At 41.0% G+C, this 26,014-nt stretch overlaps 1 protein-coding gene across 1 annotated transcript in view; it reads left to right on the top strand.

The window, feature by feature from the left end:
• Positions 1-11,755: 11,755 nt before the first annotated feature.
• Positions 11,756-26,014, top strand: part of STAT4 (signal transducer and activator of transcription 4) — a gene marked incomplete at its 5' end in the record, with an annotated part of 36,296 nt that continues 22,037 nt past the window's right edge. Inside the window, 3 exons of the mRNA XM_084288786.1 lie at positions 11,756-11,883; positions 13,768-13,912; positions 25,507-25,605. Coding sequence (XP_084144912.1) covers positions 11,756-11,883; positions 13,768-13,912; positions 25,507-25,605 — 372 coding nt within the window. The remainder of the gene's footprint in view (positions 11,884-13,767; positions 13,913-25,506; positions 25,606-26,014) is intronic.

A 26,014-nucleotide genomic window follows, 5' to 3' on the forward strand; every position in this document is an offset into this window, starting at 1 on the left:
TTGACCAGTGTTTCTACAAGCAACTCTTGCTCAATTAAAATGATATATCCAACAGATTTATGATACACCCTGTTTTGTCATGAAAGTATTTAATTCCACTTGATGAGTGTACGTAGGTGTCTGTTCATGAGTGAACTCCTGCTTTAAATTTGTGTTCCAGAGATATTTTATATATAGGCAAGGGCAACAGGGAGGAAGCAGGAAAAGCTGAAATGTTTTTTGTTAAAATTTCACGGAAGAGATTAAGAAGGTTAGGGACAAGAAAAGAGCTTACTTCAACACTCGTCTTAGAAGGATTTTAATCCATATTTTCTGTATGTTTTAGCTTTTAAAGGCTTGAAATCCATGTGCCACAGAAGCACAGAGTAGAAACTATGGTGTGAACACAAAAACAACAGCAAGTAAAAAATCTGTAAGGTTTTCTCGTAGTTACTTATATGCCTGTAAACATTTCTAGTATGAAACCTCACACATTACGCCTAACAGTAACTGGCTGGAGTGGTCTCACCAGTATTTCCTTGGTTTGCTACATATCACATCCCTACCCGTGAGTGTCAGCAGAAATACTGGTTGTCACAGGACTCTCATACCTAGCTGCACAGCCAAAAAAAAAAAAAAAGGTAACAGGGAAACAGCAAAATGAAGATGGAAAGAACAAAAGATGACAGGTAAGACTGAGGTGATCTTTAAAGTGACCAGTACTGTACCTGTAAATCATGATGGTTTTAATAACACCACCTACTTGAACAAAGTTAGATACAGTAATTCTAATTAAAAATAATTCTATTTATACCATAGCCCCCCTATTAACAAAAGCAATGCCTGTGCCCTCACAATAGGATTCACATCTGAAAGCACAAGCACTTTGCAAGCAGGACAATGCGCTTGCAAGATGGATGTAACTATTTGTGTGTTACAGATGGGGAAACAGAGGCACAGAAAGCAAAACTTGTCGCTCTTCTGGGCTTTGCCACACACACACACCGAGCAGGAGAAGCAGCCGAGCAACGTGACTACTGTTTCAAATGCTGGTCATTGTTCCGCTGTCATCTTCTATTCCTCCTTCTACATTTCTAGTGCTCACCAACAGCACGCCCGTTTACCTCCAAATAATCAGCGCTTTGGGTGAGAGGTGCAGGCGATGTTCAGCAAGATTAAGTCAGAGCCCCTAAGCATCACCGCTGCGCACACAACCACAGCAGTACCAGTCCTAACTCTGGCTGTGGGCTAAGTGGGAATGAACGGTTGCAAGGGGGGATTTTTATTGTAATAAGGCTCGTTACATACTAATGTGATACTCCTATTTTGCATAATCTTGCACAAACTCACCCACTCTAAAGCATGTACGTGGTCATCATGTTTTTCTCCTGGTCAAGCAAGTGGAGCTATTTGAGACTAAGACAGACAAAAAACTTAAAATGATAAAAAATGAACCATAATTAGAAAAGTCTCTTGGATGACAATACCAAAATGCTGAAGCAGACTCCAGAACAAATAAAACATGAGGAAACACTGCTGTGATCTGGCAGGTACCACGCCACACAAACCTGAACCAAGTGGGCTTCCACTGTTTGACTCTGGACTTTGCTCCTGGGCCACAAGAAGTGCCTTTTCCAGCCAGCACTCATTTCTACCTTGGTGAACTCAGGCAACAAAAGCTCCATTGCTTGAAAACAAAAGCATTCACGCTATTCAGATGTGACCGCCTCCGAGTCACCACACACCTCCCGCAACAGTACATCACCTCCTGTCATCTGAGAGCCTCAGTAAACCTATCAGTGCTTGTATCTCTTCAGACAGATGAAACAGGAAAAAAAAAAATCAGAGAGTGGTATGCTTTGCTGTCCCCAGTCTGCTGAATTTGGGAATTCCCTTCATAGTTTTTCCCACTCTGAATGCTAACAGACGTGTCACGAAGACCACAGATACCCAGATTTATACAGAATCAAGAGAAACAAAAAAAATGCAGTTGACCAAGTAACATAAGGGCGCTTGTTTACAGCAGATCTGCAAAACATTACATGAACTGGTTCTTGCCATCTTCAAATAAGCAAAGAAGTTTGAGTTCTCCAAAAACGCATGAGTTGCCGTATGGTTCTGCTCAGTTTTCTTTTGAAGATGCCTACCATACAGGAGGATTTACAGCAGAGGTGCCCCTCGGCTGTGCCACCTCTCCCAGCAAAAGGGGAGCGTGACACACGGCTTATGCCAAAACCCCTCTGCTGCCTGCTTTTTTATAGGGCTTCAAGGGAACAAGCTGCAAACCGGGTCCCAAGCTACAGCCTTCAATAGCATCCCACCTTCCAGCGTGGATCTGACCGCTCTGTGTTCAAAGACAGCTTTATGTTCTTTCCTTAGCAGCAGAAGCTCTCACTATCTATACTTACATAGGTATGTATATAGAGAGAGATGGCTTGTACAACAAAGTTTGAAAAAATATACCACAAAAGATGTTAGCACGAGTTGAACTGAGAACTTCTTGCTCTGTTCTCAGAGGAATCCGTGGTTTCTTTCTGACAGGAGATAATGCTAGTGGTGCAGGTTATCTGTGCCGCTGCAGCTACCAGAGCAGCACTTCTCAGCCTCTGGGTCAAAGTAGGTCATAAACCCCTCGCAGCGGTTTGCAAAACAACCCGTACACCAAGTAAGATTTTCAAAAAATAAGCGTGCACTTGTAGGTATGGGAAGAACTAAACAGAAACCAGCACTGGAAAAATTATGGTAATTCAAAAGCTTTTCGTTTACAGCCAAAAACTGTAGGCAAAGTACTGTGGCAGCACTCCCCAATGCATCTGTGATGCTTTTTTTTTTTTTTTTTTTTTTTTTTTTTTTTTTTTTTTTTTTTTTTTTCCCAAAGGAGCTTCACAATGCCCAGATTTCTTCCAACATGTTTAAGAAGACATTTGATTTAGCAAAAAACACGCCTGAGAAGCACTGATCTAGATGGCCTCATCTCACCCCCAGGGTGCCCTGACTGGGCGTCTAATAGTCTCAGATTCTCACCAGACAGATCGTGGGGATCATAAACCAGAGGTGAGAAGAGGAAAGTTGATACCATGGATTTCCACCCATGCTGGTTTTAGGATCAGTGACGCAATCTGTTCAAAGAGCAACCCTTTATTCCACATTCAAAACGTTGAGAGATGTGAAAAATACCTATCATTAAATAATAAAAGCGATAAGTGAGTCAGAGAACATTAGAAGAAAAAAAAAGTGATTTGTGGCTCGTATTTTAAGAGCACCTCATTTATGATTCAAGACAAGATCGTAAACACACTTAAGACAAAATTTGGGTGGCACTGGGGAGCCAGGCTAAGGAGCGCAGTCCTTGGAAGCGCTGAGTACTTTCTCCCACAGCTGACGCTGCGCCACCTCACCCTGAGCAGGAACGAAAGCACGAACTCGCCCAACCACAAGGGCCCCAGCTCTTGCTGGGAAGGCTGTGACTCCTGCTCCACGTACACCAGACGTGGTAACTGCTTCGCACGCAGCACAACGCCCTTGGACTCTGTCGACGTGGGGCCTGAATAAGCAGGCCCCAGTGAATCAGCACGCTTTCTCCCTGAGCCTCACATCTGTTGCTCCAGGAGAAAGAGGAGAACGCACTCCCCACCCCACAGGAGCCTCAGCAACAGCAAAGCACCTACGGGGAAGGTGTGAGATGCGGGTTTGAAGGACCTCAGGCTGAAAAAAGAATTGAGCTTTGGTTTGACCTATGTCCGTCGGTGGCCACAGGCTGCTTTTGTCTTCACTAATATTTCCCCCGATGTTAGCAAGCTCCAGAAACCACCTTTCTCCTTGTGAAGACAATGAAATAAAGCAAGTTTTTATCACGCCAATAGAACAACTTCCTGTGCTAAATTCACATAGGGTCTTCAGCTCTCATTTTTGACTCTTGCACCACCAAATGCTTCCATTGTCTCCTAGTGAAAATAAGCTTGTTTTGACTTCTGGCATGAACCAATCATACTGAAAATTGATTCATACTGAGAATTTTGAAACAAGCTAGGGAAAAAAAAAAAAAAACTTGAAAAATTCAGAAATGATAATGATTTTCAAAATAAATCCAGAATCATTATATGTTCATCCATCCCTCTCCTCCTTCCCCACCACCATAGGAATTGCACTAAGTGAGGGACATGACAGCCTGCAGTTAACCTTCCCCTACATAGCAGGGGCCTTTACAGTGTGCTAAGCAGCTGAGAATAAATAAATAAATAAATAAATAAATAAATAAATAAATGAAAAATTGAGCCCCAGCTATTTGTTACAGGAGGCTTAAGATGAATAAAAGGATCAAAGCAAATAACACTTTCAGACAGCCTAGAAGGAAAACAATGAGCCCATAATGGGCACATGATTGCCATCCTCCTCGTGATATCCAACAACACAATTAAGGTCAACTGTACAACCGCTTCCAATTTGTTTTTTTCTTATTGCCTAGCCAAGGAGAAAACAGACATCAGTTCTGAAGATGTGTGTTTTCTTATATAAATAGAATAAATAGATAAGGAGGTTCAGAGAGTAGTATAAATCAAGAGGTTCTTTTGGCACCATCAGAGTTAAAAACTCTAATATGGAATATTTCAAATATTATCAAGCAGAAATAATCAAACTTCGGTTTAATTGCTCCCTTTGTGAAAGGACTTTATTAAATTAATTAACCAAGTTATCTTCCCTGAGTATGATCCATTACTAATTCTAAAATTATTGATCTTTGTATTTGGAAGTCGCTGTTCAGCAACAAATTGCTTTCTGCAATTAGCATATACTAGCAAGCCTAATAAAACTCAAGGACTCCTCTAAGGTCCTAAGAGACTGTAAAATGAAAATATTCTTAAGTTTGCTCAGAAATTACCATTATGCATAGTCATCTTGATCCTGGGTAGGGAAGGCAGTAAGAACTTAAGTAACTATTGACAGCATGAGTCCCAAGTGAGCTTACTATGAAAAATTCTCCTTTCTCTTGTCAACACTGCCTTTCATGCTAATCAAGTTGCACTACCAAGACATTCTCCTTTTTGCCCTCCAAGTTACATCTCACAGGAACATGCATACAGAAATTCAGCATTGCCCAAATCACATTAATATTGTATTCCTTTCTCACACTCTGCTTCGGAAAACAGTAATCACAAAGTCCTCAACTTCTGTGCAAACAAAAGTGATCATCACCAATTGACAAGAAAGCTGTTGTACGGAATAAGAAAAAAGCTTCCTGAGATGCCACAGACTTCACTAAATGTAAAAGTCCACTAAAATACTACTACTTGAATTCCTAAAAATCTACAGAAGTCAAAACCAAAAAAGGAAACCTGACTTTAAAGTGACTGAGGAAAAGCAAAAGTTAATCTTGCATGAAATCATTTAGGAGACAGAAGGGTTAAAGCAATCTTATATATTAAATTAAAATTAATTATATTCCCAGCTCAGTGGAAGCCAATTTCAATTTTCTATAGTTCCTGACTTGTCACTATTATCTACATAACCAGCTAATTTTGATTTATTTTTTTTTTTCTAGCTGGCATGATTTTGAATTTGGGTAAGATATATATTTTTACTTCAGACAGATGTATACATCTGCACATATGGCTTATTCATTACTGGAAGCTGGAAAACAAAGATTTTCAGCAATTGATAACCAACAACCAAAACCAAAACAACAACAACAAACTTTTTTCTAAGTATAACAATCATTCTTTTAGCTACACACAAACAGAGCTAAGAGATCTCATGCACAGCTTGTTAGAACATGCAACTTCAGGACAACGTTGCTGTTGCTGTCTTTTCCTCCAACCAGAGGACAGTAAGGGATGTGACCTGCACGCATGACTTCTGATTTATGCTGTGCTGACGGGGAGGAACCACACTGCCAGCAAGACAATTTCTCATGATTACAGTGTTTACTAGTCTCACTGAGACTAGAAGTCCTTGTTCTGAATACAAGAAAAGCTGTGAAGAGTTCAGATCCAAGACATAAAGCATGTACAGCATGTTCAAGCTAAATGTCTCTTTTATGTAAAAGATAGATGACACGCTCTAATTAAAGGTTAGTCAAGGAGTGTAATGACCAGAGGCCAAACACAAGAGTTTAAAATCTTGATTACAGGTTGGGCCAACGGATCAAAGCAACAAATTGTCTCAGTATTCCTAGAAACAACTTTGTGAACTTTTGATTAGAAGATTACCATGTCCAGAATTACTTCTCCATTGCTTGAGACTTTTTCTTCCCTTTCAATAACCCACACAATTTAGACGCTTGCTTCTTACTCACCTACTTTTACTGGTGCTAAAGCACCAACCAAGGGGAACAAAACCTTGTGCAGCAATGATTAAATTTGACCTACCACACTTAACGAGGGCTTTAAACTTTCGCTGGCCAGTTCCCACCCGTGCTCCTAGCCACCTCCACCTCAGGGCTGCAGCCTCACCACGCTGTTGTGCCTGGATGTCCCTCAAGAAACTCCCTCTCACCCCAGGGCTGCCCCAGGCTTTTTACCTCTGCCCTCCGCTCCACACTTGCCTGGTTGGCCCCACAGCTGTCCCTGTCTTGGCCACCATCCTGCCTTCCCCATAGCATGTGCCACAGAGCAGGGCAGGGATGGAGGAGGACCCCTCTTCCCAAACACCGATCTCTCCAAACCTCAGGTGAGGAGCAGCCTCTCATTACCCTAGTTTTGGGGAATGACACTTACCTGATTCTTTTTCTCACCGGCTCTTGAAGCAAACCTGAATAGATGCTAGCACCAGATAGCAAGCAGCACAACATTATCTTAATAGCAACCGCTCCATCATAAAGCTGCTTTTCTAGGTTAGTGGAGAGGGCCAAGCAAAAATCAGAGGGACTGGATCCCTGTTACTCTTTTATTTACTGCGATGGCATGAGCTACCTGTCTTCTGACCATTATGGATATCAGTTCTGAAAGGATGCTTAGAAAATAAGTACTTAATCCAAAAGGAAAATAAATAGCTATCAATATTTATTTAAAGGATAAAGAGAAATTGTGGTGCAATAGTTCCCCCTACTGACAGCCTGAAATTAAATTACTAATAAATGTTATTTCCTGGGCGGTCCTCACATTGCAGAGTGTCCCAATGCTGCACCTACACGAGCCTACTGGTACACCATAAACCACGTAAAAATCAGCCACCTTAGAAAACTATGAAGATTTCCCAAATGGTAGAGAAACAAATCTGAGAAAACACCAGTAGATCCTTCAGATCATTCATCACGTATGCAAAAGGGCAATATGCAGTCTCACAGAAAGAGGATTATAACACGTGTGTGAATGTATGTACTCTGAATGAGATGCTGGGATATCCATGAGCAAAAAAACAGGAGCACAGGTAAAGTGCTGCTGTATCTCCTCCTCTGTGTGTGACACATTTGGGTCTGAGCAGGGACTTGTCAAACTGAAAATGCTAATGTGGTTTTGTACACTGATTATTTAATAAAAAAATAAAGAAAATGCTCCAGTACGTTACAGCCTCATCTCACTTGAAAAAGGTAATGGACAAATATGCAACAGCACAACACGAAAGGACATTAAATACAGAGACTGCAGAAGTGCACACTTCTATAAATCAGGATTTTACAGAGGTCTGTTATGATCCTGGCTCTCAAAATGCAAATGCACATGAAAAAAAATTCTAAATGCTATTAAAAAAAGCCTGATCTCATTTCAAGCACATGTATGGTGACGATGACGTCTACCAGCAGATCTGGAAGTTACCTATGTATCAGAGATTCTCTCATCACTTTCAATTCTCCCTCTGCTCTGTCTGGAAAATGTAATTACACATCAACAGTGACACGCACCTTCCTTTTAACTACATCTCCCGCACCTGGCTTTCTCACTTGCACGAGGTTTCATGTTCCTCCAGCCCAGCGCGTAACACTGCTCCACCAGCTCACTGGCACTTCCCGAGAGCACACCTTTTGTTCGCTGTTTGTACAGCCTGGCACAGAGAAGCCTTGCTGGTGACTGGGGTTTCTGGTAACACACAATGTTACAAATAAAATAATAATTGCTCAAAAGAACACTCTTTAGGGCAGACTGCAGCTGCTTTGTGTGACATCAAAGACTCGATCCTACCATTCAAGCTCTGTGCTGAGGTAAGACAGATTTGAAATTGTCATAATTTAGCATTTGCCATTTGCTTTGGTTTTAGCAACGATGCACCTGACGTTACAGAGATCCGTTTTCCAATAATGTATTTAGAGCAAAAAATAATACTTGGAGCATGCCTGTTGTCATAACCCTTTCATAATAATATTTACTGATCCGGATGGTGTCAGGCTGTTAACCCTTTAGGACAGGGACCGAGCCTTTTATCTCAGGCGCTGCCTGAAACGAGCAGCACGGGCAGCCACTGCAGGAAGTGGCAGCACGTAGCATTTCCACGCTGTTCCTCCAAACTCCTCTCAGGGCTGCCCTCAGCCTTTTAACGAGCGCTAATTGCAAAAGCTGGCTAGCGAAGCTCCCATGCCGGAAAGCTGCTGGCCCCCTGATCCCGGTGGAGAGGGAGAAGCCTGGCTCCCTGGGAGCACGACAGGCCCCAGCCCTCTGCCTTCCACACAGGCTCGGGCGCCACAGTATAAATTGGAGATTTTTTTAAATTTTTGGCTCAATAACCTCCTTCTGGCCATTTCCTAAGTAAGTGCCGGAGCCGTGTCACACCAGCTAACCCAGCGTGGCGCGGTGACTGCTGCGTGGCCACGCTGCTCGCCGTGTTTCGTAGCCCAGACACGACTCTCGCTCCCGTCCCGCTCCCCGGGGCGGCGAGGGCGCAGCTGACGCACAGGAAAAGCTGCCGGGACGGGGCTGGGGCGGCATAAAGCACGGGGCAGGCGGCAGACACGCCTGGGGACACCGCCTGCAGCAGGGCTCGGCTGGGGAGCGCTCGCACAGGCAAGTGGGGGCATCCTGGGGGGGGTCTCCGTCTGGTCGTCTGTCCCATGGTCCATCCACCCCAAGCGCATCTTCGAAATGCCTCGTGCCTGGGGGATGCGGGGTGCTGAAGGCAGTGAATGAATGGAGGGGTGGCTTTTACTTCACTTTGGGGGGCTCTTGCCCCCCAGCTGGGCCGGTAGCAGGCTCACGGGCCTGGGGATCCCCACCACCAGGGGTAAGCGGGACACCCAGTTCCTCAAGTGGCCTCCATGCCGCTCTGTCAGGGCGCAAATGTGGAGTTTCTCTGCCAGAGAGACTGCGGGGAGCACACCTTGAATCGGTACAGATCATAGATCCAGATACAGGCTCACAGATAAAAGCAGAAGTACCTGAACGAGCACCTCGCAGCACAAAAAGTGAAAGAGAGTTGCGCTACCAATATTTCATGTTGTGCATTTCTGCTAGATGCCTTCAGGGAAGATCCAAAACAAACAACAGGTATTGTGAGCTTTTTAGCTTGCGGTGTGACTCCCAGGAAGAGGAAAAGATAGCACGGGGTGTGTTGTACTAAACATGTTACAAAAATCCCTTGTACGAACCAGACTCATCCTTTGCCAGCATGGATGCATGTGAGCATCCCTGCACATTACTTAGAAGGCCTCAGGAGGCTGCAGCCTGCACAAGGTCTTGCTTCTTTTCCTTTAGATAACAATACTAGGTTCTTACTAAGATCCTTAGGATATCACAACCACCATAATTCACGATTATGGAATTGCAATAAAAACCCTCACTGAAAGTGAGCAGGCTTGCAAATCTTACCTTTCTTTTTTTCCTGAATGCGTGCTATTACTACATCATGATTTTGTTTTCTGTACGTATCTCCAGAAATACAGCCTGTGATTCCTAGTAATTACCAGTGTAGCAATAAAGAGAGGAAAACACTCCTGTATATTATTCTTGCTCAGCAATTTAAATAAACAAAGTAAATGTTTGGGCAGTATTTTTCCTCTCGTTAATGGAAGTAATAAAGAGGAGGGAAATGGCATTGGGCACATTTCCACAGATGGTAGGCAGCGTCCTTCATAACGCACACAGAGTCATCGCATCCAGCCTTAGTTAGCGAGAAACTAAAGCTTGTCACTTTTACTTTTCATGAGTAAGTACTCGAGGCTGTTACACCTTGAGATACTTCATCCTTCTGTTGTTCTTTTTTTCCTTCTGACTTAAGCAACATAAAAAAACCCACAATTTTCAAGATGTATTCTTTGAAAAGATGATGTTACGATTCATAAATGGAAATGGGAAAGCTGTTTATAAAAAGGTCAACATTTTATAAAAAATGTCAATTTTGATGAAATCTCATCTTTCTTTTCGGGAAAAAAATCTATCAGAAGTGTTCAAACATAACACTGACCTACTGCAATGCAATCTTTAATCCATGGTGCTGGGTTTTATGTCGTTTGCTAGCGCGAACAAAGATAATAAAGGAGCAGATGATCTCTGGTACAGGATCAGGGTAGGGCAGAGTTCACGTGAGGGCCAAGATACCAAGGCATGCCCTAGGGTGTCCCCCTTATCTACTTACCCATAATGGCCCATTACCAACACCGCTTCAGATTTTTCCTGCAGACACCACATCTAGAATGACAACCCGGCATAGTCTGCCCCGCGGCGATGTTTTATCTCTCTGTGCGATACAGAAGTACATCTGTTTATCTCAGTGCATCCCTCAGTACTATAGAGAAGATCTGATAGTGCTGGAAGGACCTGGAGGTATAGGCATGAGCGCTGACACAAGCACACTGCCAATGGTACCCTTCAAAGCAACCTTCAGTGCACTGTGGGCTAAAGCAGCAAACCAGTTTCTACTTTTTTCATTTGAGCTTATTCCCCTTCTGCTTTTGGCCAGGCTTTTCAGCAGAAAAATAAATAAATAAATAAATAAATAATAAATCACAATGAAATTGCTGTTTTCACCAGCTGGATTAATGATGATGTGGTGCAACCCTAGAGCACAAAGAGGTCATGTTCGCCCAAGCGGAGAAAGAGTCACAGAAGCTGAGATGTCTACTTTGAGAGTCTGCTCACCCCAAACAATCTCTTCAGTCCACGAAGAGGTGGATATTCAAAGACAACTCAACCCATCTAAAATCTGGAACAACCAAGCTTCTGTCTCTAATATGTCAGTAAACAGTCAAAAGCTAACTGGGATAGATATTCCAGTCAAGAATTTCAGAGCCTGTCATTGGGTGATCCTACTCTAGCTTGTCTTTTAGTTTTCATAGGGTTTTACCCTTCCCAAGCTTTTTTAATTTTTTTTTCCAACATCAAATCTCAGAATTCTATGCCAGTAAAAAAATGGAAAAGATCAATAATTTAGGTTGTGACATAAGCAGTACTCTCCAAACAGAAGACATGGGGCTGTAGGAACAGCACAACATCATACAGTAGTATGAATTCACAGATAAGAGCAAATTCTATATTTTTACTAACGTCATAAAAATAGTTTTACCTGGATTTGAAGCATACAATCCTAAGCTACTTCTATTGAAAGAGATGCTATGTAAATCTCGTTTTTTCATAAGCATCATACAGTAACCCAAAACATTTGCATTAAGGAAGAAAGTTGGTAGTGGTTCCCATTCGGGTTTAAGAGCTAAAACTTCTATTGGTCTTGCTTGCTTTTCTTCCTCTTCCCCTTAACTGACCAGCTTTAGCCAGGTAATGTCCATTTTGAAATACAGAGGATAATTAGGAATATTAAAGTATGTAATAAAAAAAGAACTGCAATGAAAATCTGGATTATTATTATATCAAATACATAACTTTCAGTATCAAACATGTTTAATCTTTTCTTTTGCAGTATGTCCCAATGGAGTCAAGTTCAACAACTGGAAATAAAGTTTTTGGAGCAAGTAGACCAGTTCTATGACGATAACTTTCCCATGGAAATCCGACATCTGCTGGCACAATGGATAGAAAGCCAAGATTGGTAGGAATATTTTTTTTTCACTCTCTTATGATTTCAGTCATAAACATTTTTTTTTTTTGCTTATCTAGTAGATTTTAGGGTGCTCATTTGTGAACTGAGCAGACATCTACACCCCAAGAATAGTATTCCACTCATTATGGATTTAGCATGTTGAGCTAGTGTTACACTTTACTTTAGGGATTCAGCGTCAGTAAACTCCTGATAAAGCTGCAAAGTTCTTCTTAATTTATTACATAACAATTGTACATATTTTGTATGTTATGGATGTGCTTATCTTAAACCACAGAATAAAATTATTTCCTATGCTTATTCCTAATAAATAAACCACCACATACTACATGAAAGATAAGACAGTATTTTTGAAGAGAAGTTCTGAACATAATTGGGTTTTCTGCATGTGTTGAAATAATGATTTTAATGAAAAGCACCATATTACCATATTTAAAGGTTAATGTAAGTATATACTCAATGTATAAACATTCTAGATTGCATGCACTTTCTTAGAGCAGTTTTCTGTCCCTTACAGCTTTAAATTTAAGAAACATCTGGAAGTGAGTTTTCATTTCTACTTATTCCACTTATTCCTAAACAAAATCCCACAAAAATTGTCTAGCAAATTATCATCATTAAAGGTTTTTCATCCAAAAAAAAAAAAAAAAAAAAAAAAGTGCAAGTCAGATTTGAATGGAAATGTTATTAATTTGCCTCTTACAGCACAAAATTATTCGACTTGTCCAAACCAGCTATTTGCGGGAACAGTTTTCTAGAAGGTGAATTTATGCACAAATCTGGATCAAATTCACTGCATAGTTATCTTAAGAAAATCCAGAACTAGATATAGAAAAGAGTTTTTATTAGTAGTACCAGTAAGACATCTCAGCTTGACAAGCTAATTCCCCAAGGCTATTGGGGGACTATTGGAAAAATCTGCTAAGGAATATAATCTTTCCTCACAGTTTATGACATACTATGCTTACGTGCCTATGGGAACATGGGGAACATTAAAATCCCCTGTTTGCCAGATTTAGCAGTCATATCTCAAACAGGCATCTGCCATTTGGGGAGCAAGGAGAGAGTGCCCTAAGGACAAGGATGCCATGCAATCCAAAGCTTATCTTCCTCTATTCTGCTCACTAATGTTATTGCCCATCGAGTAGCAAGCTGTTCCATAAACAGCAGAGCTAGTAAAGCCTGTTTTCTCAAGTATTTGTGTATTTTGTCCCCTACATACCCTTCACCAGTAGCTTCAGAGTCTTCTTGGATCCCCAAATAGTTTGGCCAGGCGAAGGCTTATCTGGTGCCTGGTGTGAAGATATATATCTGCTGACTGGCCATCTGGCTGTTGCCTCCTGGAGCAAGTTTTTACTGCCATTTTCCTCAGTGGAGGCACTAATTTGGATTCCTCTCCTCTACCAACCTGCCAGTTTTCTGGGAAATTCATGCAAACATCATCTCTTTTAGACTGCAAGCCCCCTGTCAGCGTTGGCTGAAAGTGGGCAGCAACTTCAGAAATTATATGTGTGACTGACAGACTGAGAGTGACAGCATGCATACGCCTCATTTCCTCTGGGAAACAGGCTAAAAATGTTTAAATATTCACTGGAACCGAGACTAGAAAACCCTGGTTGTCTCCCCTCTGGCTGACTCTGTAGCCTGGGCTTAGACCATCCGCTGCCTTTATAGCTGCTCATCAAGGTGAATATAAATTAAAGGATCGTAAAAATTAATTATTTACATCGCCCTAGCTATATGCAAGTCACTATGTATTTAAAGCGTTTTTTTTACAGCTTTAATTTCTCAATGGATTATAAATTTCTGTAAAGATAGTTTGGCACTTCTTATAGCATTTTTAAAATGCATGTTTCTCAATCGCTTTTTCCCTAGGGAGGCTGCATCCAACAACGAAGCAATGGCAATGATCCTCTTACAGAATTTGCTAATACAAGTGGATGAACAGCTAGACCGGGTTTCACAAGAGAAGAACCTTCTTTTGATACACAACCTGAAGAGAATCAGGAAGCTGCTCCAGGTAGGTTGTTGCTTCAGATAACAAATTGCACGCTCTTACTGGCTTCTAAAGGCACTGCCCAACCTCTGCTGAGTGCAGCTTGTGCCTGTGAACAGCTCAGAGCTGTCCTGCCCCCTGTAGACTCCATGCAGCCATGGGAAGACCAAGCCTTCAACAAGGTAACTCAAATAATAGTTCCACTCCCAGTTACCTTGTGGACAAATAATTTTTAAGGCATGCTGCTGAGATGCAACAATGCTGTGACCTCGTTGCTCAATGCATACCTGTGCCTCACTCAGCTCTTCAAAATAAGATTGTATAGTGCTTATAGAAGTTAATGTTTATTGCAAATGTAATTACTGACTTTGCAGACAAGTACACGTAACTATGATTAGCTGTGACTATCTCAGGAGTAAAAATGTGTATTTTAGGATTAACAAAACAGCACCCTGAAAAAGGAACCGCACTTGCTATTTTATGCTTAACTGGGATTATTTATTAGGAATGGCTTAAAGGATTTTCCATTAGGCTTCTACAAAGTGATATTTATTTTGATTGACTGCATGATTCTCTAATAATTGTTTATTTAAAGCAAGAATTCTCAGAGTTCCACCCCATTAGTCACCTACTTCCTGACATCTATGTGTCTTCTTCATAAAACAGATAGACATCTGAGTTTAATGAAAGTTTGGGGGTTTTTCTCTTCTTTCATGGTGTTTTCCATAAGCACTTCAATGAAAATTGTACCACTTACAAAATATTTTCTTTATTTTATATGAATATATTGGTCTGGAAAATCTGAAGATGACTGTGTCAATTATTTTGGTCTCTTTATGGCTGCGTGTCTTTCTATTCTATATCCCTAATGGTGGCTTCTTAAAAATGTGACAATATTTCCACTGCTGCCACTTTTTGTTCCGGCGTTATGCAAGCAGTTTCATGTAACTTGAAACTAAAGTTCTTTCTTTATTTCTTTTCTGGTTTGTGTGGCAGCATTAACCCTCATTTCAGTGCTGCTCAAACAACAAATGCACTTACCTACTTTTGGAGTTGACTGCAGAGAGGCTATTGCTTTTATTTCTGTCATGGTCTTAGCAGACTTTGCCACAGCAGGGCTGAGTCAGAACTCCGTCACCTTATTAAAAATATTCTCTCACAGCAGCATGCACATAGAAAGAGCATTTCAGGACACTGAAAAAAGCAGTTGTATTCTTGCAGATTGTACATTTATGATTCTACCATCGCCACATGCATATGCATAGGGATTGGTATGTATTTACATACAGGCTCTAACAAATTCAGCTCTCACTGTTCCTTCTTCGCCTCACACCATTTATTTTATTCTAAAATTTTACCAAGACTTGAGGTGGAAACTCTGGATCCTCCGTGAAATTCAGCATACTGAGACAAGGCATCAGGCCCCATCACACCCATGAGTCAGTCTGTAAATGGCCAGAATGAAAACCAAGTCCTGTAAGCCCCATCTTAGCAAGGCAGCAACATCTCTGCTCCATTGGACCACAAAGGTTTATAGGTTAATAGCCTAAAGCAATATGAACTGCCTGAGAGGACATCATTGGTGTCGAAACTACACTACTAATTAAAAAGGACCGTGATGAGTTTGCAGTAAAATGTTTCCCATTGAGCAAAAAATTCAACAGCTCTTCTCTCTGTGAAGTTGGCCCTTCACCACTATATAATTTCTCCGTTATATCAAGACAACAAGCAATGTCTATTTAGATAAAAAGCTACTCGTTCAGTTTCAAAATGCACGTGCATCCTACCAGGCACTGAATGACACTTTCCCTATCAGAGCCTTTCCTGATTTCTTATGACCTTTATCACTCGCAGTTTGTGATCAGCTTGTGATTATAAACTTACAGTTTGAGCTAGTTTGTGACAGCTTCATAAGACAGCACCAGGAAAGGTGACTGAAGTAGACAGTGCACTGCCATAACCCCTTTCGTCCTGAAACACCACCTAGAGAGAGGGAGGCCAGAATGGCAAGCTGCAGAATTAGAGATTCTCCACCAGACTTGATGGGGGGAAGGACTGGCTTCCTGAATAGGAGAGGAAGCCACGCTTGTAAACATCTTTTCATTTCTGGTGACTCTGTGAACAGTCTCGGCTTGATTTTCTCTGAAGGTTAGTTAACATGATCCCACCTTTATCTCTGCTCTCTAGCGCAAGCACTTCTTTGAAATTTCACAGTTCACTCCTCTTCCTTCCCTTCTACACCACACACACAGGCATACAGACACATGTACAGCACACACAAAGCTGTCCAACCTCAGCACAGGATCTGAATGCAATGTTTGTTATTTTGAGCCAATTATATGTGGCTTGTCAAGGTAGATAACACTGGAAACCAGCATTTATCTCTGCGTACGTAGAGTAGCAAGTTGAGCTTTGGTATAGATTCCCACACACTATGATAACAACGATAATAAAACAATTACAAATGCAGTACACTCAAAAAGAATTCTGTAGTTTTGGGGAAAAAAAAAAAAAAAAAAAAAAGTGTGATTAATGTTAAATTAATAATACATCTAGGTCATTGGTGAAGGGCAGCCTTAGAAGGGGAAATAACAGACCCTACAAATGGCTCGAGTGGCTGCTTTCTAGACAGCACGGGGATTGCTAGGATCAAGATTCCCAGTGCTATTACACCTGCTTTGTAATATCACAGCCAAGCACACCCAGTCTGAAGTTCTGCTGGGGTTCACTTTTATTAAACAGAGGAAAAGTTCTGAGCTCCACCTGCAAACATCTTTATGCAAACATCTTGGTTATTCAACAGGATTAAGGAAAGAAGGAAGGGAAAAAGCAAGCACTTGCCTGCCTGACACTTGCAATATAAAGTTTTTTGATGAATTTCAGGAGTTGTGAAGTGCAAAGAGCCGAACTGTTAGCAGAAAGAGTTGCCTGCCTAGCACCCTTGCTTTTAGGTCACAGGAGCCATCCCTATTCTTTTAGCATTACAGAAATAACTATGGAGCATGACATTTCTGCCCAGACTGCTGACATTTCCAGAATTATCTTGATGTAAAAAGAAGCACTGACCAGGAAACATACAATCTGAAAAAGTTATAAGCACTTGAAAAAGCACTGAGCATCTCAGCTAAGCTTATTGCGAGCTCTCAATAATTTGCTTCTCTATCCACTTCTTTCTTTTTTCAAATGTCGCCTCTTGACACTAATCTGGTATAAACGCACACATTATATTAAAATCAGGATCGGTGCTTTAGGTTAAAATCCTTCATATTCTCGTATTATTATTTCTGCAGTCACTAGGTGGGATTCATTCTTACAGCAGAGCAGTCTTTTGTTGCGGTGCTCTTCAGCGGATGACAGTGCAGCACAGCTGCTCGCTGAGGTTAAATTCCCTGTCCCTCCTCCCACAGAAGCCCTGCTCCCAGGAGCAGCAGCTCTATAAAGAGATGAGGAGAGAAAACGTTTGGAGGGGGGAAACTCTGCCTGTGATTCTTTCTCCTGCTGAAAGCCTAGATGGAGCACAGCAAAGCAGATTAGTCACAAGGACGTGTTTTGTGCTGTTGCTATGACAGCAAAAAGTAAAGGGCAGATGTTAAGCTGAGAAGAGCTGCCTATCACTTCTAGGAACCAAATTTCAGATGCAACAGTCTGCAAGACCTTAGCCTATGAACAATTACATCCTGGCTTTATGAAGATTTTTTTTTTTTTTTTTTTGAAATGACTGTGCCTGTCCCTGATGTAAGCTTCTTTACAACACACAAATAGATTTAATGCACGGAAGAGACTGGCAAAATTATGGAGACTCATTTAGGGCAGAAACTGCATGCTGCTGGCTCACAGGCTCAAACCCTTGATTAGTGAGAGCAGCAGGGCTGCAGTGTCCCTGGGGGGCACAAGACAAGGCACCGGGAAGCTCCCAGTAGCCTGGAAATCTGCGATGGCCACCGCTTTCCTGGTGCCTCACCAGCCCTCCTAGGAACATGTGTAGGTCTCTGAGTTACCCAGGCATTTTGCATCTCAGAACTCCTCGTGTCCTTGTGTTTTCCCCCAGTGGAGCTGGAAATTTGGCTTGGCTCCCTTAGCCACGCTTAAGCTACCAGAAACTTCAGAGACACAGATGGGCCACGCATTGCAATGGGTGTGTGACAATGACAGCAGGAGGAAGCAGGAATTCCCAGAATGGGAATTCCCACTCGTAATTGCAGCCCATCTTCATGCTCTGGTCTCCAGATAACTCTTGAAAGCAACCCCTTCTCATTAGCAGCAACATGCATCTGTGTCTCACCACTGCTTATAACATTCAGGGGAAAATCGGATTACATAAATCTTTTATAAAAGTGAAATAACTGATTTCAGGAAGAGGAACGGCTACTTTGCTCATTTACCATTGCACGCTGAGCTAACGAGGGTACGGCATGCTCTGGGGAACATTTTGCTGCGAACAATGTATATTCATGCTTTTCATTTAATAGTCACAGCAGAGTCTCAGGTATCAGTGAACTTTACACACTCACCAGCCCTGCCAGAGCCTGAGATGAGGGGAGGGCAGGCAAGGGGGATCCTGCCTGGGTATGCACACCATCAGCAGCCCGGGGACTGCTTGCAAAGAGAGAGCAGGCAGACTCACCTCCTTTGCTGGTTCCCACCAACCAGTTATATCAAAATGAGCTTTTGGAAGCACTGTGAGTCCGGGAAATAATACTTCAGTTATACTTTGTCCTTCTACACAGCCCTACTTTTTTATGGAATGATCTGGAATAGCATCTTAAGCTATCTTCTGTCGTCTTAACCAACACAACTTAACCTTATGGCACTTCTTTCCATATAAAACTCACCCTGCTCCTAAGCAGTACAAACAGCATCTTGCTTTCCATGCTGTTACTTACATCAGTAACACCATCGTGTGCTCTTGCTCCTGCTTCATTTTCTCAGTTACAGTGCACAGCTTGTTTCCATCTGCAATGAGAACTGAGCATCCTCCTGCTTCTCCAGGCAGAACTAAAGTGAACATTTTCATTTCAGTTCAGGTGACTGTTTACACGAGTCACTCTGCCAGAAAGGAAAAGCACGAGGGGCCCTAACATTACTGATATTGGTGCATCAAAGAAAATTGACCAAAAAAAAAAAAAAGCATTAGATCTGAAATAGGATATTCCAGTGGATATTTAACAAATATTTCTAATAAGCACTGTGATGAGAAACAGTTGCAAAGAATGGAAACATAGCTATTGATGCTTAAGTTGCAGTTTCCTGTTAAAGCTTAGAACTGGGTGAGAATGGAACAAAATAGACAAAGTTTCTAACACACCACAGAGAAAAAAAAAAAAAAAAAAAAAAAAAAAGAAGAAAGAAAGAAAAAAATTAAAATGTTATTTACATGCAATTTAGTGCTCATGTAACCTGCCAGATCAACAAATCAACAAATTATAGTAGAAAACATGCTTTGAAACAATGCATTCTGCTAATACAATTTGAAATGACTTTTCATATTAGCATCTTGCCCCCAGTGAGTTTTCAAGTTCCACCATTAAAGCTGTTTACAAAAAAGTTTGGCCTGTAAATGGGAAACCCTGAACAGAAGACCATATGCTCACCAGCCACCCCTCTGCTATTAGTGATTGCAGGCTGGCTGCTGGGTACCAGCTAGGAAGGATTTTCTAAAAGGATTCTGATATAAGACAGAAAAAAGCTCTTAACTAGAAGTCAAATATTTTTAAGTTCCTTTTGTGGAACAGTTTGCTTTTGTAGAATGAATAAGAGTTAGCTTACACGCAGAGGTTACAAACAAAACAAAAACAAAACCCACAAGCACATGAACTAAACCTCTTGTGCTCTTTGCTCATTCTGGAGTATTAAGGGCCCAGCTGCAGGCAAACATCTGCCTGAGAGATTAGTTAATAGTACTCAAGACTTCATGACCAGAAGGTGGAGGGGGGGAAAAAAGTCAAAATAAAATCAGTCCTCTCTCCCCGTCCTGTTTGCCCTCTTTTGCTGGGAACATTGCACTTCTTTTAATTTTATTTTGAAATACATTCCCTTTAAATAGGTTGCATTGCTACATTATTCATCTCACGGGTTATGATGAGCTCTATAGCCACATGTTTTCTGTAGCCACCCCCCACCTGCTTAGAAATCTGCTGCTCCCATAGACCCTTCCTTGGCTCTTTTTAGTGCTCTGTCTATTGAGAGGAACTTAGTGGAGTTTGGGGGCAAACTAGGGGATGGAAAAAAATATATATATGTATATATATATAAATAAATAAAAAGACCTCTGCCTTCACAACTTTGCCAAGTTTTGCCTTGGTTGCATACACCCCATAAATATTTACGATCTTCTGGAAGTTATGCATTACACTATACGAGAAAAGCAGAAGTACAGCATTGCAGAGTTATGTTTTCGAACTTCCCACACACCATAGGAGTTGTCTAAAAGAATGAGGCTGCCTTTAAAGTTCTCTTAGGTATTTTGAAAGGGGGAGGGGAAATCTAAAAATAAGAGTAGAACACTCTAAATAGTTGGTGTCACAAGTACTTCCTCTTAAAGACCTACATAAAACAGAGTCGTCTTTTTATTAGAAAAAGATTTTTAGTAACAACAGTAACTGTTTAAATGCAGGGTTCCAAAATAAATAAATAAAAAAGCAACCCTACAAAGAGAAGGTCAGTCCTACACTGAGATAGGTGTGCCACTGCTGCCTCCATTCCACTTTCTGCCTGGATGCATAAACAAAGGTAGAAAATAAATCAAGGCAAAACGTTGTTTGTCACATTTGAAGGTGAAAACGGGAAATAAGCATGCATGGTTATGCCTTCCCACCCACACAGTTCTTTTTGCAACACATAAATATACCAAGTTTTGTTTTGTTTTGTTTCTGACAAAAATAAAATGATAGGCTAAAGTTTTTTGTTTTTCTTTTTTCTTTTCCCCTCTGTTTTTTCATTACATGAAAGATGAGATATCTGCTTATCTAGAAAGATGCTGAGTGTTCAAGTTGGTAGAATAAGGGTACCACAAGTAAGCAACAAGGAAGGAAATGTATTCATTCTTGACTTTGTCATCCCGTTCCCTATCTGTGTCCCAGCTCCCTTCCATCAGCTTCTTTAAATATTCATTCAACTTCAACAAACACATCAACTGTTGTAGTAGTTAACAGTTCCAAGCCTCCAATAAAGATCTTATTGTATATGCTTAGAAGGCATGAAGTAGAGTTTTGATAGTAGACACAGAAAAAATAGAGCTGATGTTTTTATGAAAAAAAAAAAAAAAAAAAAGATAGAGGAGAAAAGTGGGGGGAAACAAACAAATCTAAAGCACTTTTTTCAGAATTAGAAAGCAGTAAAACCTTCTCAAGACCTTTCTAAGTCATCTTGAAAACCAGAAGAGATAATCAGGTAAAACCCTGAGTGACTGTATAAAGGTTGAACACTGCATCCTTGTACAACAGAAGCAGAAAGCAACAGTACCACCTAATCCTGTACTTTTACCACTGAAAACAGAGTCAGGGTACTCAAGCAGTGCATATGTAAGTACTCATTTATATATGTGTGTGGTAGAGAGACCTTTGATGCGTGAAAAGAAAGCTGGCCAATATTAGCATGGTTGGGAGTGATCCAATCTGCAATGGAGACAGCCACAGGAAAATACACTAATTTTTTTTTGGGGGGGAGAATTAAATGTGAGGGCAGGGGAGCAGGGGGAAGCAAGACATTGAATCTCTGGCCTAGATTTCTTAATTCTTCCCAGGAAAATTCTTCCCTGAACATTTCCAATACTAAAATGGACAGTTGCTTAGTGTTCTTTTTGAAACCACGTGTATTTGCAACTTTCATAATAAGCCTTTTCAAGTTTCTACATGATCTTGTGACTTAGGGAATCAGAATCATGCATTTCTCCAGCCACTGAGAAGGCTCTGAAAATATCCCAAACAGCTCAGACCGTTTTAAAACCGAGCTGAAGGATGTGAACGCTGCACACTGTAATGCACGGATTGTTTGTGCAGAAACGCTTTTTTGTTTTTCCTTGTGATCTAGTAAGATACTATCACAACACATCTCTCTGAAGCAGAGACAATGCATTCTGGGTTGTGGTAGGAGGCTTTTCTCTCTAGCAAACATCAGCAGCATTCAGATAAAATTTTCACCTGTTCAGAACGAAAGTTTTATTTCCCCCGTATAAATTTATCATCAAGCTGGTAGCTGTTGAGAAAAAAATGGTCCAAATAAGATTGTTTGTTGTAAATCATGATATGAAAGACCTCATCAAAACAGAAGAGAGGAGAAAAAATTTCTAAGAACTGAAATACAGTAACTGAATTACAGTAATATTAGCAGATAAGAATAACATTTCCATTCGAAACTTTAGACAAAAAGTAAATCCCCAGTTTCTCTTTGTTGGTATTTATAAAAACACAACTGTAAGTTTCCCTCTGTAAATATATTCATTTAAACCTAATAATACTATTTTGCATAGCTGCAGAATCTACACCCTTTGTCCTTTCCAGCTGCCAATGCTCATGTTACACAAAGTTAGGATTCCCCTACCTCAAGCTTGCTTTTTGGGCTAAGCTTCCTTTATTTCCAAACTTACACCACTTTTGCAATGAGAGGAAATCACTTGCAGGCTGTCATTCAGAAGCCAAGTTCATCCTGAGCAAATTCCACCCTCAGCCAAAGACAAAATAGAAGTAGAGAAGAACAAGGGCTTACAGTAAACTGGTAACACTACCGGCTGGCATGGTCTGAAGTGCAATTTCCTTTGAGAAGTATAGAACATGGGGAGAAAAAATTCAATGATTATTATTATTTTGACAATCAAACACGATGGTTGCTCCTTTTGGTAATTATTGTTATAAGTTGTAATTAAGATATTTAATGCTATAATTTGTTTTCTTATATCATCCTATAGTCTGTAAGCTACAACCCATCTGCCAGTGCAGTGCTGGTAGCACAGAGGCTGAAGAGCCATCTATCTCCCCCCTAGGAGGCTGGCTGCCCACAGTTTGCATCTGTCTTGCTCTCCTTTGGTCACAAGCACTTGTGCTGCTGCTCCACAGCAGCTGCAGGGCGTTATTCCCGCCCTTGTTTGAAGGGGGCTACAGCCCTGACAGCTCTCTGTCCACCCACTCGGCGCCTGCTGGAAGAGCAGGCTGAATCTAGTGGAACTGAAAAAGCAGCACCAGGCAGGCAAAAAGCAAGGGAAGCATTAGAGAGACAGCTTATTGCTAGGGCTTTACGAGTTACAGAAGGGAAAAAAAATAAAAAAAAAAAAAAAGAGAGAAAAAATAAGTTAATTTCCTCTTCATCTCTTGATTCAGATGGTTTTCCCTTAATGAAACAAAGGGAGAGAGTTTGTGAATGTTTTGCAAATGAATGGTATTTAGACATGCGAGGGAAGTCCCTGATACCTGGCATTTTTGTGGGGGATTTTAAAATGTCTCGCTGTCACAAGGTTCTTTGAAAAGCCTTTTCTATGCAGATACGTTTTCCAGCTCCAAGAGAGGATTTTTATTTCTTCTTGACTTCATTAGAGACATCTTTTGTTTCAACCCTTCTTGTTACACAGCAAAGACAAAAGGCAACCATCGATCCTTGTAGGCTCCACAGGGGTTTTTTGGATGGCAGTTTCAGTACTGATTCCTCCAGCCTATTTTGATTTTTCGTGTTTCCCTCCCTATGCTCAAAGCTTAAAATAGACTCACAGACCCAGCCCAAAGTAACAAGGACAGCAGCAGTTTTGTCTCTGCTCTTTGGAACCCCGCACTGCAATCCAGGTCTCCACACTCCTGCAGCCAGAAGACCCTCAGGAGCCCAAAGACCTCTCTGTTGCCCGATTGTGTTTTAGATTAAAAGTGCTTTCTGGGTGCTACCACTCTGTTCTACCCTGCTCAGACTCTGTCGGGCAGAAAAAAAAAAATGGGACGAAACACTTCGCAGGCTTTGCTGCTTCAGGTATCTTGTAGGGGCACCCTTGCATATTTGTATATATGTATCAGCAGCAATTAGAAACCACCTGATTAATGCACACATCAGTTACAGATTTCTGACCACAGCTTTCATCCCAAGCCTTATTACAAAGATGACTTTTTTCCTCAAATCAGGGTGCAAACAAACAAGGCTCAGCAACACAACCTACCGAGGCTGGAACAGGGCAGCCCTGTTCTGCCCTCCCCTAGCCAAACACTCAGGACTTCACATGTCCTAGTCCTCAACAACCAGCTCATCCTTTCCTGAGCTGTTTCAGCCCACTGAGGGGCAGAAAACCAGTTCAGCAATTAATTAGCTCCAGCTGTTGATGCTGGAGCCTACCTTCAACCTAGTTCCCCACGAAGCTCCACTCCACTCTTAATCTTTGTTCCTAACCTTACAACCAGGAGCACAACTCTCTGCAACTCAAATTACCATTTTAGTCTAACATTCCTTTACCTTGTAATGGAAGTCAAAACACGTGAACAAATACTTCAGGTTACTTAGATTTCATGCAAAAGTACCCAGGAAAGTATTTGGTTTTGTCTAGTAAAAGCTGCTAGGAATACAGGCTTACTGTCATAGCAATAGTTGAATCTAAAAGGCATGTTCACATTTCTATCAGATGTGTTCGCATCCGTGGTTTCTAGTAGAGCAATTGGTATGAGATATCTAAGGAAAATACAGTATTGGTTTAAGTATGCAGAAATTTAACACACCAGATTCAGAGAAAGCAAAAAGAAACAAGCTTCTGAGTGGCAGCAGAGTAAGATGAGACTAAAAGTAGTCAGAGAGAAGGGAAAAAAGAGCAAGTCTAAAAGAGGAAACTGTACAGGAAGATAAAAGAACTGGATTAGTTCTAATGAATGGCTGAAAAAAATAGCATATATGAACACTGAATAAGGGGCATCTGACTGAATAAAACATGAGTGCTGAATAAAAGGCATGAAGGATATTGAGAAACTGAACAAATGTATCACCATGAAAGATGCTGCTTGAGTTCTCAAGCTTTCCAATTTGATAAATATAGCACAAGCCAATATTTTTTTCAAATTGCACCCATCTCTCAGTCACGCATCAGCAGTTCTGCACCTTAATTACAGCAGTATAAAAAATGTGATTTTGATTCTTTGACTTGGGACAAGAGCTGCTTCTTCCTTCGTCTTACGCACATTGTTGAAGGAGATAAATTGTTCATAAACTCAGTTCAAGTCTTTCACTTTATGCTGAGGAGGCCTTTCTGAATGCACCACTACCATATTGATATGCTTACAGTTTTTTGTTGGCAGAAGCACTACATGCTAACATCCTATTGAAAATGGAAAACATGATAAAATCATGCACAGAATTGGCTGACAGGAAAGCCCTTTCAAAAGAGCTGTGTTAGCAGTGGAGCAATTTGATCTTCAAATGATGTAAATCTCAGAGTTATATCTTTGTCATCTCTGTAGAATGCTGTTAACAATATTTTATGACAATGGCACTAAGTGATGCTGCACTGCAAAGACAAACAACACTAGCAAAGGTCAGGAACATCAGGGAAGTCTTTTTCACCCACCCGAAACTGTGCTCAGACAGAGAAATCACATTGTTTGAGATTTCCAGATGTAAATCCTAAATTCTTAATTTTTAAAAGTTGTATTTGCTTGTGTTTGCAGGGCAAATACCATGGTAATCCCATGCACATAGCAGTGATCATCTCAAACTGTTTAAGAGAAGAAAGAAGAATATTGGCTGCAGCCAGCATGCCTGTACAGGTAATGAATTACATTTCATTAATCTGCTCCATGTTAATCTGCTCGCATGCTTTTAGGAACAAATCCTGTCCTCTTATTATGAATTCCACTAGAGTGATTTGTGTACACTGGGGGTTGCCAAATGTTGCTCTTTAAACTCATGTTTGTACTTCATTAGTGGCTCTACTGCTGCAAACACTGCTATAAGTGACTCCTATGCCACAGCTAATCTTCAAAGACTTTAATCTGTGGGAAAGGCTTTAAAGAGATTATTCTTTGCAAAACAGATGTGTATATATTAAATTATGCATTGCACTAATTCATATTAATTATGCAGTGCAAAGACATTCCATCTTCTACGTTACAAGGCATTGATGGGTTTTACAATGTTTGAAGAAAGAAATTTTTAAATTACATATAAGGTCATTTT

Source organism: Netta rufina, assembly GCF_964035555.1.
Source record: "Netta rufina genome assembly, chromosome: 6".
Lineage (NCBI taxonomy): Eukaryota > Metazoa > Chordata > Aves > Anseriformes > Anatidae > Netta > Netta rufina.